The sequence below is a fragment of the Sarcophilus harrisii genome, chromosome 1, assembly GCF_902635505.1.
Source record: "Sarcophilus harrisii chromosome 1, mSarHar1.11, whole genome shotgun sequence".
In the NCBI taxonomy this organism is placed as follows: Eukaryota; Metazoa; Chordata; class Mammalia; order Dasyuromorphia; family Dasyuridae; genus Sarcophilus; species Sarcophilus harrisii.
In genome coordinates this window covers 4,171,745-4,187,406 of record NC_045426.1, presented here as the reverse complement: position 1 = coordinate 4,187,406, position 15,662 = coordinate 4,171,745, and the positions used below count along the sequence as shown (strand labels likewise).

Sequence of the window (15,662 nt, the reverse complement as noted above, 5' to 3'; positions counted from 1 at the left end):
GGTCACTGGGCTGCAGGATCGCCGGCCGGTCTGGGGGCCGGTGGGGGGGGTGACTTCATGAGGAAGAGTGAGGAGGGGAAGGAAGGGGGACGGGAGGAAGCCCGAGGCCCCCAGACATCCTGTGGCAAGACAGTGATGGGGGCACTCAGACTCCTCAGCTTCCCCCTCCCCACCTCCCCCTGTGGGGTTTACTGAGACCCATCCACTGCTTCCCCCAGGCCCCCCCCCTCACCCCATGAAGCTCCTTGCCCAAGGAAGGGCACCCAAGGGCCTCCTCCCAAGGCCCCCCCCACCCGGCCCCCTGCCCTTCACTTGCCCCTCACCCCACCCTCTCCCCCTGCCCTCCCCGCCCCCTCTCACCCCACCCCGCCCCCATGAAGCCTCAGCTCCTTTTGTGGTGCAGGAATGGAAATTTGCTCAGAAGCAGCTCCCGGCCCCTCATCCGATGGTGAGTCCTCCCCGGGCCCCGCCCCGCCCCACTCCCGAGAAGGGGGGGTCCCCGACCAGGGTGCCCGGGCTTCTGCCCCGGGGGCCAGGACGGGACGGGCCCCTGGGTCCAAAAGTATCGGCGCCGCGGGGCCCCCGCAGGGACGGATGGAGCGGGAGGCGGCCTAATGTAGGCAGGAGGGGGCCGGCGCGTGCCAGAAGTGGGGGCAGAGAGATGCATGAGGGAGGAGCTCGGAGGAGGGAGGAGGGGCCTCGGGGCCCCTTGCCAGCCTCCCACCCCCTGCAGAGGCTCCCGGGTCCCCCTCATTTGCCGGAAGTTGGGGGAAAAGCCCTGGGTTTCTGATTTTGCGCCCCGCCCAAAAGGGCACGCCATCCGGGCCCAAACAACAACAACAGTGGCCCACAGTTAAGCGGGCCTGACCTTTAACCTCCTGGAGGACAGAATGATGACCAAAATGGACCCGCAGGATCAGGTGAGGGCCCGGCCTGCAGGACGCAGGGCTGCGGGCAAGCCTCTGATCCGAGGAGTCTGGGAGAGGGAGCACGGGGCCCCCCTCCTGACCCAGGGCCCCCCAAACTTTCTGGGCTGATAGGATCTACCTTTGCCTCCCCTCTCTTGGGAGTCTCCCTTTTCTCTGACCTTGACCTGTGACCATCTGGTCAGAGAGGTTGTCTCCTCCTTTTTGGAGCCTTGCTTGTGCATCTGGCACACAGTAGGTGCTTAATCAATGCTGATAGACTGACTGGATTCAGGAATGGGCTTATTGGTCAGTCCCTGTATCTGTGACCACACCTGCGGCAGTGCCTGTTCATCTGGCACATAGTAGGTGCTTAACAGGGCCCAGAGAAGGGGGGGCGGTCACTCTGGGCCACCAGTCCCATCAATCAGAATGAGGCACGTGGGCCGAACCCTCGAGCCAGCAGGGGAGCCGGGTGGCCCCGCTGGCCACCCCCGCCCAGGAGCCCTGCTTTTAGCCCGACCCCCGCTGAGCCGCTTCATCCCTCCCCCCCAGTTTGCCCTTTATGGGGCCCTGGGCACTGGCCTTGGCGCGGAAGCACCGACGGTTCTCCCCCTCCTCCCCCGCCACAGGCCCAGAGGGACATCACTTCGAAGGAGGCGCATCGCCGAGGGGGAGCCCAGCCAGCGGGGAGAAGGCGCAAGTCCATGCAGGGACTACAAGAAGCTCGGCTTCATTGTGAGTGTCTGGGCGGCCCCCGGGCCCTCCCTGGTCTTTGGGCCTCTCTGGGGCCTCCTCTGGGTCCCTCTCTGGGCTTTGGCCAACGGCTGGTTTCGGTGAAGGAAAGATCCTCCGGCTGAGGCGGGCGCAGGAGCTTTTGGGAGGGGGCCAACAGGCCTGGGGACCGAGGGGGGCCCCGCCGCTGGGCCCGGGTGAGCAGCCCCCCTGGCTCTGGCTGCCCAGGTCCTGCCCCAGGCCAGGAGACTCTGGGGGTCACAAGAGCCCGTGTTCTCCCCGCGGAGGGAGGAGCCTCCGGCCCTCCTGGCCCTCGGGGCAGAGCCCTGACCCTCTCAGGGCCTCAAGTAACCCCTGGGGTGTGAGGGAGCGGGAACTCCCCACAGAGCTGGGCCCGGGGAAGGAAGACGGGGACGGTGGGGAGGGTGGTGATGAGGATGGTGAGGATGGTGAGGATGGTGGTGAGGATGGTTCCCCAAAAATCCTTTTCGGGCTGAGGCGCGCCCCACAGTCTCCTTTTCAGCTTGATCGCAGCCCCCGTCTCCCCGCTTCCTGCCCGCGGCCCCCTCTGGGCTCTGCAGGGACCCCCACGTTTCTGAGGCCGAGAACAGGCCGGGCTTGAGGGCCCCTTTGGTGGATTTTCTCCTGAGCAGCCCCGTGAGCTGGGAGGAAGGAGGGCTTTGGGGCCTGAGCAGGGAGCACTAGACCCGTGTAGGAGAGGAGCCTCGGGGCCCTCACCCCCAAGCCTCCTCCTCCCGGACGCCCCTCGGCTTTGATTGCTGGGGTGGGTGCCATTCCTCTAAGGCGCCCCCACCCAGACCCGAGTCATGGGAAGGGGGTCCCTTCTTTCCCAGGGGGGCGCGCCGGAGGGGGAGGCGTTGGGAGGGCCCCGCCTGCCGCCCTGCCCCTTTGGGGGCCCCTGGAAGGGGAGCCCTGAGTCTGCAGAGGAGCGACTTGGGGAAGGGCACGGGGTGGTCCCCCCCGCCCCCCGGCCGGGTCTGCTCAGGGGTTTGGGGACCAAATTGAATTTATACGACCCCTGTCCCCATCTTCCCCCATGTCACCTGGGGCCCAGGGGGCACTCCTGGCATACATGTGAGCGCCAAGGTTCCCAGGCTGGCCCTGGGCAGGACCAGGGGACGGGCTGGATCCCTGCGAGGAGGGGGAGGGGCTCTCCCCGCCCTCCCCGCTGCTTCCCAGGGGGTCCCAACACGTCACTGCCTCATCCCCTGCCCTGATTCGAGCAGTGAACGTCCCCTTTGGGCAGAGCCCTGAGCCACGAGGACCCCATCTCGTCCAACCCCCCATTGTACAGATGAAGAAACTGAGGCACAAAAGCCCCGCTGGGCATGGGGCATGGATAACAGACCCAGAGCCAGGCCCCTTCCCCGTCAGCCTCTTGCTCATCAGAGGGAAACTGAGGCGTGGGGGGTCAGGCCCGAAGTGGCCGTCAGAAGGGTCAGCGTCTGAAGCAGCGTCCCGGCTGAAGGCTCCGGGACCCCAGGCCGGGCAGGCGGGAAGCCCCAGAAAGGCCGGGGGCCACTCCCAGGGCCAAGCATTGTGCCGGGGGTGAGGGCTCCAGATGCAGACATGAAACGGCCCCCGATCTCAGGGCCCCAGTTCCACGTGGGGAGACAGCCAGCCCATCTGAACTAGGAAGCAGGAACCACCTGGGGGGGGAGGCGGGGGCTGCACCAAAGCTGGCCCGGCACTGGGCTCCGGGGGGGGGGGCACGGCAGGCAGGGGGCGAGGCTTGGGGAGGACCGGTGACCCCAGGGAGGGATGGGGAGGGAGGGGCCAGAGTCGGGGCCAGGGGAGGCGGGTTGGGACCCAGCAGGAGCAGGGGATGTGGGGGAAAGAGGAAAGGGGCCCCAGCCCAGAGGCTGGGAGCCATGGAAGGGGGGGACCTGGGGAAGGGGGCTAAGAGGGGCATTCCGGGACAAACGTCCCGGCCCCCCAGGCCAGAAGGTAAACCTTTTGGTCCCCGAGCCTCGATTTTTAAATTTAAAACGCTTTTGGGTTTGAAAATTTTCAGTGGAAAATTTAATTTAAATATTTTTCAGTGGCAAGATGATTTTCAGTTTTGCCCCACCCTGGTTCCGAGGTTTGGGCCCCGGGCCCTGGAGGCCAGTGAGCAGGTACGGGCTAAATACGAACCATTCTCCGGGTCATATTCCCACAATAAGCTACACGAAAAAAAGCAGGTTAAAAGGGGAAAATGAGAAAGAAAACAAAAAGCGAGCAAACCACAAAAAGGTGAACATACCAGGTTGTGCCCCACTTCCCCCACCCCCCCCCCGCACAGGGCCCGGCCCCTCACCGTCCGTGAGAAGGGAAGGGGCAGAGGGGAAGCCGAGAAGGGGCAAGGCCCCGCACGCCCACCAGGATTAAACCCACCCCGAGGGAATTGTGGGAGAGAAGGATGCCATCTCATGGCGGCATCATTCCGCTTTGATCCCGTCCCTGGTATAGAAACACTCACAAAAGCGTCGCCCTTCCCGGGTCCGGCATTAATGTGGCACAAGGACGTCACTATATGTTCAGAGCAGGCCTTTGTGCCCATGATGGTGGTTCTGTTAGCGGGAGCCCCAGCTCCCCATTCTGTGTTCATGCCTCGAGCATTAGTCCGTTATCCCATTAACATCCCATTGGGCAATTACATATTAACAGCAATGAAGGCCCTGGCACTTTCTCAGTGCATGAGCAGAGGCTGGGGGGGTGGGGGTGGGGCCTGCGGCCACGGTGGAACATCTTTGGGGGATTTAAGCTCTGCCCGGCCCAGGGCCCTCAGACCCCCTGGGCAGGCGCAGCCGGGGGCACGGCCCTTGTGCCCGGGGCACCTGCTGGGGAGGGTGCCCAGCCCTTGGCCCGACCTGGACGGGCGTGGCCGAGCTGGCGCTCTGGCTGGGCGGCTCGGGGTCTGGGGCCGCGTCCCAAAGCCGGCTCCCGGTCCAGCCCTTCCCGGGCTCTGCCCTCCATTTCCGACAGCCGTGGAGAGCCTGCTGGTCCCCGCCTTCCTCCCTGGGCCCAGGAGCACCATGTTCCCAGGGGCCTTCCTCAGCAGCCATTAGCCTGGTGCTCTTAGGGCCCACCTGGCAGGACCCCAAGGGGGTCGGACGACCCCCAGCTGCCCGGGCCCTGTTACTGGGGTTGGGAGTGTTAACGGACTTGAGAAGAGCCGGGAAGTTTTGAAATCTTGTTGGACCCAATTGACAGGAAAGGGCCCAATCCCGGGGGTCGCCCTCTCCAAGGACGATCTGGCTCCTTCTCCTCCCCCAAATCTTTCTCCTCCTCCCCCAAATCTTCCTCCCCCAACTTCCTCCTTCCCCCTTCCTCCCCCAAGCCCCTCCTCCACAACCTTCTCCCTCTCCAAATCTTCCTTCTCCTCATAATCCCCACAAGGAGCTGCAGTGGGTTCCTCTGAAGGGTCCTTTGAGTGAGCCCAGATGGGGAGGGAGCCTTTCTGGCTTGGTGGGGGGCAGGGCTCCCTCTGCAGCATCCCCTCCCCAGACCCCCGGAGCCCCTGGAGGGGTGGGTGACAGCCGTTGCCTTTTCAGCCCCGCTTCCAAACGGCGCCGGGCCCCTCTGGTGGGCTCAGGTGGGGTTCTCCCCACACTGAACTGGGGCCCTGGGAGGGACCCAATCACCCACACCCCGGAGCCATTTTGGGATGATTCTCCCACCTCCAAGCTTACAAAGGGGCGAGATGGGCAGGATGCCGAAAAACCTTTGTTGGGCCCGGGGCAGCGGGGTCGCCGGGACAGTGGGGTACAGCTGGGCTTTAACTCCTCTTCTGGGGGACCTTGGGGGGAGGGGAAGGTTGGGGAAAGCTTTATTAGCTGCCTACCCGGCCCGGACCAAAATTTCACTTGTTGCTTTGTACCCAGGGGCTCCCAGCTGCTTCCCCACACTTCCAATGAGTTCCAGTGGCCCAGGATTTCTGTTTCCCCCCCCCCCACCCGGGTCTGTGTTCACACACATCCTTCAGTCAGGGTGGGGCTTCTTTTCCCGGCACCGGGTGACCATGGCCAGCACCGGGGCCCCTGCCCAGCTGCCACCTTCCATTTTTTGGAACTGGTGGGGCTGCTGGCTGGCACAGTGGCACAAAGCTGGCAGGATCATCACCTCTCTGAGCGTCTACAGCCCCAGCCCAGCCCCCAGAAGCGTGAGGGAAATGCTGGGGGCCCGAGGAGAGACTGCTGCCCCTGCCCTGCCCTGCTGAGCCCGCCACGCTCAGGGCACTCTGGGGCTTCTTTCCCGTCCCAGCAGCCTCCCCGATGCCCCAGCCCCGCTAAGCTGAGACACCCATTCCTTCAAATGCCACAGGCCGCTGCCTTGCAGATGCCCCCGTGACAAATGGCAGAATGCCCCTCGGGTGTGAATACCCAGCTCTGAGCCCAGGACCCTTAAGTGAGTCTGAAGGTCGGGGAGCTGCTCCCTAGCAGCTGGTATGGGGAGGAGAAGGGCTCCCGGCTCTGCCCCCATGCCCCGATCTCTCTTCCGGACAAGGTGGCCCAAGGGCCCCATCCTGGGACTATCCCAGGCCCCATGGGTGCAGCTTGGCCAGCCCTGGTTCCCCTGCAGAGCACCCTGCGGCTCTTCGGAGATCGCTACCTCAAACCAGAGGAGCTGGGGGACCACTGAGGCACCAAGGCACCAGGTCTAAGGAGCCCAAGCCCACCCTTTTAAGGGATTAAAAGGCCCCGTTCTTAGATGTGACATAGCCCACCCTTCTCTTTTTACACATGGGGAAACTGAGGCTGAGAGGTGCGGTCACTGAGCCAAGGCAACTTGGGCAGCCTGAGCTTACATAACCGGGCACTGCCCATGAGCCGGATTCTCCTGGAGTCTGTTCTGGGAGCCTTCGCACTGGATAGACTAAGAGGACGTCACCATCCTTGGCCAATGGTCACCAGTGTTGGACGCCTCTCACTGGTCATGTCACTTCTTCCTGCATCCCGGGGTTCAAGGCTCATCCCTCCAGAGATCATGTGACCCCGCCCCCAGGGTCCCTCCTGGACCCATCTCCCAGCTCTGGGAACAGGGATCATGCGACAACACTGAGAAAGACTTAGTCCCATCAGCCCCGTTCAGTCCCATCCTTGTTCCTGACCTCATCCTCCGAGACTTACCCCAAAATGCAGAGAGGCTCCTTGAAGATCCTTCAGCCTTTGCATTGTTCAAAATAACTTTTTATTCTCTTTCACAAAGGACTGGAGTCCAGGAAAAGATGCAGTAATCAGTATGAATGCATTAGCATAGCTAAATGCTCATTTGCATATTCCTTTTTGGCCCAGCCTGCCCTTGATGGGAGCAATGTGGAGCTCCATAATGCATGAGGTGACTGTCAGGCTGCCGGCACAGATCCTCTGGGGGCCACGAGGCCGTCTCCAGGTAGCTGCACTTGGCTTTCTGCTTGGGTGCCCCCTTTCCCGGCTTAGAGTTCTCAGGGAGCCCTGCGACCGAGGGCCTGGATGCTCCAGAGGCCTTGGGAGCAGCGGATTGGGTCCGGAACGCCAGTGAGAGAGTCTGGGCTCCTTTGGACCCAGAAGGCCCAGCAGAATAAGTGCTGATAAAGCACCTACTATGCGCTGTGCACTTGGTGATGATCATTTCATTTGATCCTTACAACAACCAAGTGCCATTATCCCCGTTTCATAGTCGGGGCAGAGGGTGAGGGATTAGCCAGCCAGGAATTGTGGGAGGCTGCATCTGGACTCAGGCCTTCTTGCCTCTGGGCCCCCTCGGATCCTCCACGGTCCCCTTGGGCGTCTCTAATCTGTCCCATCCACTTTTTGGTGGCTGGCTTAGACTTTGCCTCCCTTTATTCCCCAGCCGTACTCCCTGGCCTTGGTCTTGCTTCCCAGAATTCCCGAAGGAATGAAATACAGGAATCATTATCGGCCTGATGGGGACAACTCGTTTTCCTGATATTGAATTCTAGGCACACGCTCAGCCCATCAGTTGGAATTCAATGCAAATGCTTTCCCTCATTAAAATTTAAGAAGGAAAACCCATTTGTTCTCTGAAAGCAGATGGTTTCATCTTCACCTTTTTCATAGAATAGTATCTGGCACCCAGTAGTGATTAATAAATGCTGATGGAGTGACTTCGTTGGCAGCTCTGTCAGCAGATGAAGGGAGCATTTATTAAGTGCCTACTAGGTGCCAGAGCCAAGGGCTTGGGTTCGAGGCAGCACCTGCCCTCGAGGAGGTCGCCCTCTGCTTGGAGCCCCACGGCAGGTTTTGCGGCAGGGAGGATCAAGGGCCCCGGGCACCCTTCACTCACTCACTGGATGTTTACTGGGCACCTTCTCAGGGCAAGGCAGTCATAACCATAAAATGTTCAACAGAAAAACAGCCCTGGCTCTGGCTCCAGCGAGACATGGGTTAGCATCTGTGTTTTCTTTGGGATCCTAAGTTTTGGGACCCACGGATGACTTGGGTGGGGGGCAGGGCTGCCCTAAGGGCTGGAATCCCAGAATTCGAGGCAGGGGGCCTGGGAGCTATTTCCTGGACACTGGATGTCTTAGTCAAGGAGGGCTTCCCCATGCTGGAAACTTGGGATGCTGCATCTCAGGGGTTGGGGGGGGGGCAATCTGGCTTCCCGTCAAACCGCCGCTTGGCTCCTGGGTCTGCAGGTGGCAGAACGAGGGCCCGGCCGATCACAATGTATGGCCCTAGGAGGATTTCCTTGTTGACAGTCGTTCAGAGAAGAAGGGCAGGATGTGGGAGGATGCCGTCCATCCTCCAAGCTGACCAAGGAGCCCTGCACAACAGGGCTGTCTGACTTCTGTGGAGTCAGAGCCTGAGAGAGAGAATGCTCAGGCTAGGGCATCTGGGGGTGCAGCGGGCACCCCCTCAGATGCTGGCTGTAGGACTCTGGCTGAGTCACTGCTGTCTGCCTCAGTTTCCTCATCTGTCAAAAAAAAGAATAATAATCACACTTCCCTCAGGGTGAGATTAAATGAGACGGAATTGTAAAGGGCCCAGCCCAGGGTCTGGTACATAGTAGGTGCTATAGAATGGACTGTGGTACCAGCCAAAGTTCCGGGAAACCGAGGAAAGAAACAACATTCTGATCCTTTCTTTTTTTCTTGCCTGAAGCAAGAGCGCAGATTGAGTCTGCCCCAGAAAATGGTGTTTCTGCTTTTTATGTCTCCATAAAAGATGCTGCTCTGTAGGCTGATCCCTCCACCGAGGCATCGGGGCGAGCTGATAATTAACTAGGCGCTCCTTCAAAGAGACTCTGTGAAATTAAATTATTTAGTTTTCTGACTGGAAGGGAAATTAAAATAGGATGCATGCATTGTTTTTCTGCTTTTCCCCCTGTAGACGGTGTCTCAGTAGGGCACGAGAGGCTCTGCCATCCCCCCTTCCCTGTTCCTTCTCCTTGATCTCAGTGCCCACCCCCCATCCAGGTCAGTCTGTCTTCCTCCACCGACCCTTAGAAAGGGGCAGTTTTCAAAGCCACACAGTGTCTCCCCGCTCCCCCCCAGGACTTATGCATGTGATCTTCATTTAGCCATCCAAGTCCCCAAATCCATTTATCTCTGTCACTTTCTCCTGTCTTCTGTTTCTCCTTGCAGAAATTATTTTCACTTGTGATTCTTTGCACAAAAAGAATTGGAAATTGCCACTTTGCTTTTTGGTTTATGTATTTTTCCTATTCTTTCCTTTCCTTTCTCATAATAACTGCACAATATTATATAAGTCTGAATGGGGTTCCTCACTACCCAGTACGTTTCCTGCTGGTCATACTTTTCCTTGGACACAGACGCTCTGGAGTTTGACAATGACATTTCTTGGAGTATTACATTTGGAGTTTGTTTTAGCTTCTTTCAATCCATCTGCAGGTTCCAGTAGCTTTGGATAGTTTTCTTCTGTGATTTCTTAGAATGTGTATAATGTGTGCCCAAGCTTTTTATTTAATTATACTTTCTTGGAGAACACAATGATTTTAAAGTTATCTGTGTTTCTCTTGTTTCTTAGTTTAGTACTTTTGAGAATAAATGTAGTTATGTTTTCTTCCTATTTTTTAATCTTCGGATTTTGCTTTTATATGTCTTATTATAGCATTGCATTTTTAAGTTCTTTTCCCACCATGTTGAGTTGGTTTTTTTCCTAGTGTCTACTACTTTCCTAGTGTTTTCTAGTTTCTATTCTAAATTTTTTATTATCTATCCAAATTTTCCTTAAAAGGTCTCTTTTGACAGTTTATCTTTACCTTATTTCAACAGGCTTTCCACTCTCCGTTCTTAAGACCAATATAGTTCTGTTTGTAATTTAGGAAGGTGTCTGGAGCACAGACCGACCTGGAGTCAGGCCGGGCATTGAGATCCTGCCTCCTACCATCATCATTCACTGCTCCAGTTTCTCTCTGAACTGAACTTTCTGGCCTGTAAAGGCCTTTCTCGGTCCTTATCCCCATGCTGAGTTCCCTTCTCCTAAGCTGGAATTTTGTCCCAGGGCATCTTAAACCCGCATGTTTGACCTCTGCTGTTGCGTTTTCTCCTTCCTCCCCTCTCTCCACCATCTCCCCATTGACTGTTTCTTCACGGTTCTGTGTGACTGACACGTTGCTCTCCCGGCTCTCCCCAGAACCACGTGAACCCAGCCATGGACTTCACGCAGACTCCCCCGGGGATGCTGGCCCTCGACAACATGCTCTACTTCGCCAAACACCACCAAGACGCGTACATCCGGGTAAGTGTCCGCCCCTTCTGGGTACCATAGGCGGCCCGGGGTCTGACGAACTGCCCTCAAAGCCGGAATTCAGAGGTTTTGCTCCTTGTCAGTTATTCCTCAGAATAAAGAGCGCTCAGGGGCACGAATGAGCAGCAGGACTCACCTGGTGGCTCTTCTCATGTGACTAAAGCTCTGTGGAGAGCCTGCTGTGGGGACAAGGACTGAGGCAGGAACAAAGGGGTCCCTCTCTCAAGGAGCGTCTGCTCTTTGCTTGGTTTTCTCTGGTCTCCATAGCAAAGAGCCTACAGATGGGTTCCTGGGCCAGAATCTCTCCCTTTCTCCTCAGGGAGGTTGGGAAACAGAATTCTGGAGGGACAGCCTCCAGCTCCTTCTGATGGCCTCCGCAGCCCCGAGGCCCGTGTTTGGTTCCCTGGGACCCCCCCTTCCTCCCAGCAAAGGGCCTCCTGTGCCTCAGCTGAAGGCAGAGTACAGCTGGCCCTCTCCGGACTGGGCATGTGGCAATCTGGAAACGTGGGGGTCCTGGAGCCCGGGATCCCTGAGAAATGGGGATGGGCCGGGAGCCCGCCCGGGACACAGCTTTGGTGGCTCCATCTCCCGGAGAATTGCCACCAGCTCCTTACGGACTCCAGGCCCAGCACACACACACAGGGTTTGAGGCCAGGAGCACCAGCTGCCAGTGGCCCCTCTGGGGAGTCCCCCTGGCTCTGTTAGCTGGGCTTTCGATTCCTGTGTGGACAGTGTAGCAGTATCTAATGCCCCCAATGAGGCTGCCCGCCAGTCTGTGGGGGAAGGGGGAGGGGAAGAGGGGTTCTCGGTGCACTTCCAGTCGCTGTTTTATTTATCAGGACAAAAACTGGCTACTAGAAGGAGCTGGACTGGCCGGGTCTCTCCCTCGTGCCCTGGCCCTCTCCCCCAGGGGCCCCTGGCCCCTTGGGGAGGCTGGTGGTTTGGTGCCCGGCTGGGAGCCTGGAGGCCTTGGCCCCTAGTCCTTTCCTCATCCTTAAGTCCTTCTAGTACCTGCCCTCCCTATTGGTTGTGAGGGTCAGGGGAGAAGGTTGATCAATCAGTGAGCATTTAATGGGCACCTACTAGGTGCTAAGCCCTGGGGATGCAGAAAGGCCTGAGGGGACCTGCCCTCCAGGAGCTGACAGTCTGGCGGCCCCACAGGCTCCCTGCAATCATGGGCCCGGCCCTGGAAGGTGGGGGGAGGGGTCCTGGTGGGGGAGGGTTTGAAAGGCAGAGGGGAAGAGGGAATGAGCCCCTGGGGGGGATCACGGCTTCCCACCCTAACCCTCCTGACCAATGACTGCCATCTGTCTGCTTCGTTCCCCCTCCCCCCACTCCAGCCAGCTGTCCATCAGGACCCCAGCCAACCACACTTCCTGTGCCCGCCAAGGCCCAGGATGGCCCCTCCCACTCCCCCCCTCCTGCCCAAAGGCAGCCTGCTGAGGCACTGAGTTCAAGTTCAGCTTCAGACTCTTCCTAGCTGGGTGACCCTGAGCAAATAGATCTCTTTCCCATTTGCCTCAGTTTCCTCCCCTGCCAAAGGAGCTGGAGGAGGAAGTGGCCGGCCCCTCCCCTGTCTGCCCATTCCACGTTGGTCCCCTTGGGCCTTCCCCATCTGGGAGACTTTTGGCCCAGGCCTGGAAGCCTCCGGATGGCAGGGCTGGACGCCCTCTCCCTTCCTCAGAGGGCCAGACTTGGGGCTTCTTGGTCTCTGTGGACCTCCTCTCTGAGCCGGGATGGACCCTCTCTGCCCCATGCTGCTCCTCACTGAGGACTTGGCAAGAATGGGCCCCTGAATCGGCCGAGGGCAGGTTATTCCCCTTGGAGGGGCAGCCCCGGCTGAGCTGGACTGAGGGCGCCCAAAGTGAGGGCCAGGCTTTGGGGGCCCAGGAGCCCCTCCTGCTGAGCCCACAAGAAGACGCCTGTCACTGGGGAGTAGGGGACCCTAGGCAGGGCAGGAATAGGAGCCTGCATCCCGGATGGTGCCCCACCTAGAATGGCTAAGCTCAGGCTTCCAGTGGAACTCCCCCCTCTCCCCTCCAGGAGGGCTCTCAATGATCCAGCATCTACTCGGCCCAAGCTAGACATCCCTCAGGAAATCTGCACCCAGATTGGGGGCAGAGCATCCGCTAATTTATAGAACTTCACACACGCCTGGGGGAAATTGGCAGTGTCGCAAGCTCTATAATTGCAGGACAGTTCATAGCCTGTAATTAAAGTTAATAACGAAGTAAATGATGAGAATAAAGCTTTGTGGCAGGTCATTTTTTGTTCTCCCAGCACCCACTGCTCTCTCCTCCCTTGTCCCAATCCCCAGGCCGCCAATTGCCCTCCTCATTTACTCATTCGTTATCTCTTTTCTTCCTCAGATTCACTTATTCATCTCTCTGTCCATCTGTTTACTTGTTCCTCTAGGAGTTTATTTATCTATAGAGTCATTTACCCAACTACCTATTTACTCAGTCATGGGTTTATTTAATTTTTCTCTAGTGTCCACCTTCCGTTCATTTGTTCATTTGTCTCTGGGTCTCTGGCTCTTTATTTGTTGAGATCATTCACTGTCTGAGATCCTGGCCACCTGAAGCCCTTCGCCCAGGCCTGGGGGCTGGCCTGGACATGTTGGAGAACGCAGGAGTGGGGCCAGGAGGGCCCCGAGCCTCAGGGAAGGGCCAGGAGGGCTCAGGGAGGGACAGGAGGGCCCTGAGCCTGAGGGAGGGGCCCGGAGCCTCAGGGAGGGGCCCAGGGCCGGGAGCAGGGCTCAGCCTTGGAGGGGCATCTCAGCCCAGCTGAGTTGGACAGAGCTGAGAGGGGCTGGGGGAGCGGGAGGCCATTTAATCCCCCCAACGAAGCTGTGTGCAAGCCCAGCACAGTGGCCGGACACGGGGCCTCTGTGGGGCGGAAGGCCGCGAGGGGCCAGGGCCACGGGAGCTCCCGGGAGGCAGGTCCTGCTCTGTCCCCCGCCTCTGCCCGGCCCCTCTGTCCCGGCCCAGCCGCGAGCCCCCAGACTGACCCTTCTCTCCCCCCCAGATCGTCCTGGAGAACAGCAGCCGGGAGGACAAGCACGAGTGTCCCTTTGGCCGCAGCAGCATCGAGCTCACCAAGATGCTGTGCGAGATCCTGAAAGTGGGCGAGCTGCGTAAGTCCGCCGGGGCTGGGAGGGCGGGGTGGGGGTGGGGGCGGCGGCTGGGCCGGCGGTCGGAAGGCCGGTGTCCGCTCTGGGGCGCCCGATGGCCGAGCTGGACTCGATGAAGCTGGGGAGGGGCTTCCCAGAGGAGATGGAAGAAGTGTTGTGAGACGTGGGGGGCTGGGCGCTCAGCAAGTGAGGCTGGAGCTTGTACCCGCTGGGGGGCGCCGGTCCCGGGGCGCCTCTGCAGGCCCCGATGAGAGCCGGTGCCCGCTGGGGGGCGCCTGTCCTGCCCCGATGAGAGCCGGTGCCCGCTGGGGGGCGCCTGTCCTGCCCGGTGAGGCCGGTGCCCGCTGGGGCCCGGTCCCGGAAGCGTCCAGGCCCGATGAGGCGGTGCCCGCTGGAGCCCTGTCCTGCCCGATGAGGCGGTGCTCGCTGTGCGCCCGGTCCCGGGGCGCGTCTGCAGGCCCCAATGAGCCGGTGCCCACTGGGGGGCGCCTGTCCTGCCCCGATGAGAGCCGGTGCCCGCTGCGGGGCGCCTGTCCTGCCCCGATGAGAGCCGGTGCCCGCTGCGGGGCGCCTGTCCTGCCCCGATGAGAGCCGGTGCCCGCTGGGGGGCGCCTGTCCTGCCCCGATGAGAGCCGGTGCCCGCTGCGGGGCGCCTGTCCTACCCGGTGAGGGCGGTGCCCGCTGCGGGGCGCCTGTCCTGCCCCGATGAGAGCCGGTGCCCGCTGCGGGGCGCCTGCTTTGGGGGGACAGTTGCGGGGACTTCCAGGGAGGCCGCAGGACCTGGCTCTTGGGCTGGGGCCGCCGTCCCCACAGGCGCCGCTGCTTCTCCTGCTCCTGCGGAATCCGGGACCGCTCTAGAGCCCAGGAGCAGCCGGGGCGCTGGGAAGGGAGGCCTCCCAGGGGCGGGGCCAGCCGCAGGATTCTGCGCTTTGGCCCAGAATCATCAGGGAGCCTCAGACGGCGGCAGAGCAGGGCAGCTGGGGCCCGGCCGTGGTCCGGCTGCGGGCCCGGTGACCTCCCCGGGCCGGTCCCCGCTCAGCGCCCGGGCCGGACTTCCCCCCCCCCCGCAGCGGCGGCCCCACTCCCCCCGGCCCCGTGCCTCCCTGGGACCCCGCCCGCGGCCGGCCGCGGGACCCGCGGGGACCGCTAGAGGCCCTTCTGGGCGCGGAAGGGCCCGTGTGCGCGTGGTGCATAGGGGGAGGGAGGGGCTTGCCCGGGGTGCCCCGGGACCGACTGGGCCCCCCCGAGGGTGTGGGCCGGGGCCCGGCTGGTCCCTGAATACGGCCCCTCCCGGCCGCTGCCCCGGAAGCTGGTGCCCCTGAGGCTGGTGCTCCCAAAGCTGGCGCCCTCGGGGGCGGCACCCTCGGAGGCGCGCTTTCTCCGTGTCCCGCAGGCAGGGGTCCCTGGCAGAAGGGGCCGGCACGGCCACGTGGGCGCAGGGTGCCCGGGTGCCAGAGGCCGGCCGTTCTCCGGGGGAGCCCGGGGGAGACCCGCTGTGGCGCGGGGCCGTCCTCATTCTCAGGGAGGGGCCAGGAGGGCCCGGAGCCTCAGGGAGGATCCAGGGCACACAAGGCCGGGACCTCGGGGGCCTGAGCCCGTGCAAGGGCTCCCACAGCCCCCCCTCCCTTCTCTGCATCCCCCTGCCGCCGGTTTCAGGCGCCCTCGGCTCAATGGGGTCCCAGGCTCCTCCCCCCACAGCCGGCAGGGCTCAGCTCCCAAGCGCCCCCTCCCCGGTCCTCGGCCCCCCAGAACCACTGCCCCAGGGGCGCGTCTCCGTGATCTTGGACAAAAGGCGCCTCTGGGGGTCGGGCAGCCCCTGGGAGTGAGCTCTGCTCCTGAGCGAGTCAGTGCCCGAATAGGCCCTTTCCCAGGAGCGCCTCAGCCTCTCCCCGAGTCCTGGACCCACTAGGGAACGGTGACACTTGCCTCCATTTTTAAAGCCCCAGCCAGAGGCGGCTGGGAGCCCGCTTCTTTTCCCGCGGCTCTTCCCCCCACTCACCAGGGCTCTGTTGCCTGTGACAGCTGAGGGAAGTTAGACTTTTGTAGGCAGGAGCTGGGAGAAAGGCCCCGGCGGGCAGTGTTAGGGCGCGCTCCCTCCCGGTGACCCCGAGCCAGGCAACCCCAGCTTCACACGGCCAGCGGGCAGTCTGTGCTCCGGAAACCGCCGGCCTCGGA

At 61.1% G+C, this 15,662-nt stretch overlaps 1 protein-coding gene across 1 annotated transcript in view; it reads left to right on the top strand.

Annotated features, from left to right (window-relative positions):
* The window catches only part of ELMO1 (engulfment and cell motility 1), a gene marked incomplete in the record, with an annotated part of 179,157 nt that overhangs the window by 36,126 nt on the left and 127,369 nt on the right, over positions 1–15,662 (top strand). Inside the window, 3 exon segments of the mRNA XM_031951720.1 lie at positions 1,619–1,643; positions 10,241–10,345; positions 13,382–13,490. Coding sequence (XP_031807580.1) covers positions 1,619–1,643; positions 10,241–10,345; positions 13,382–13,490 — 239 coding nt within the window.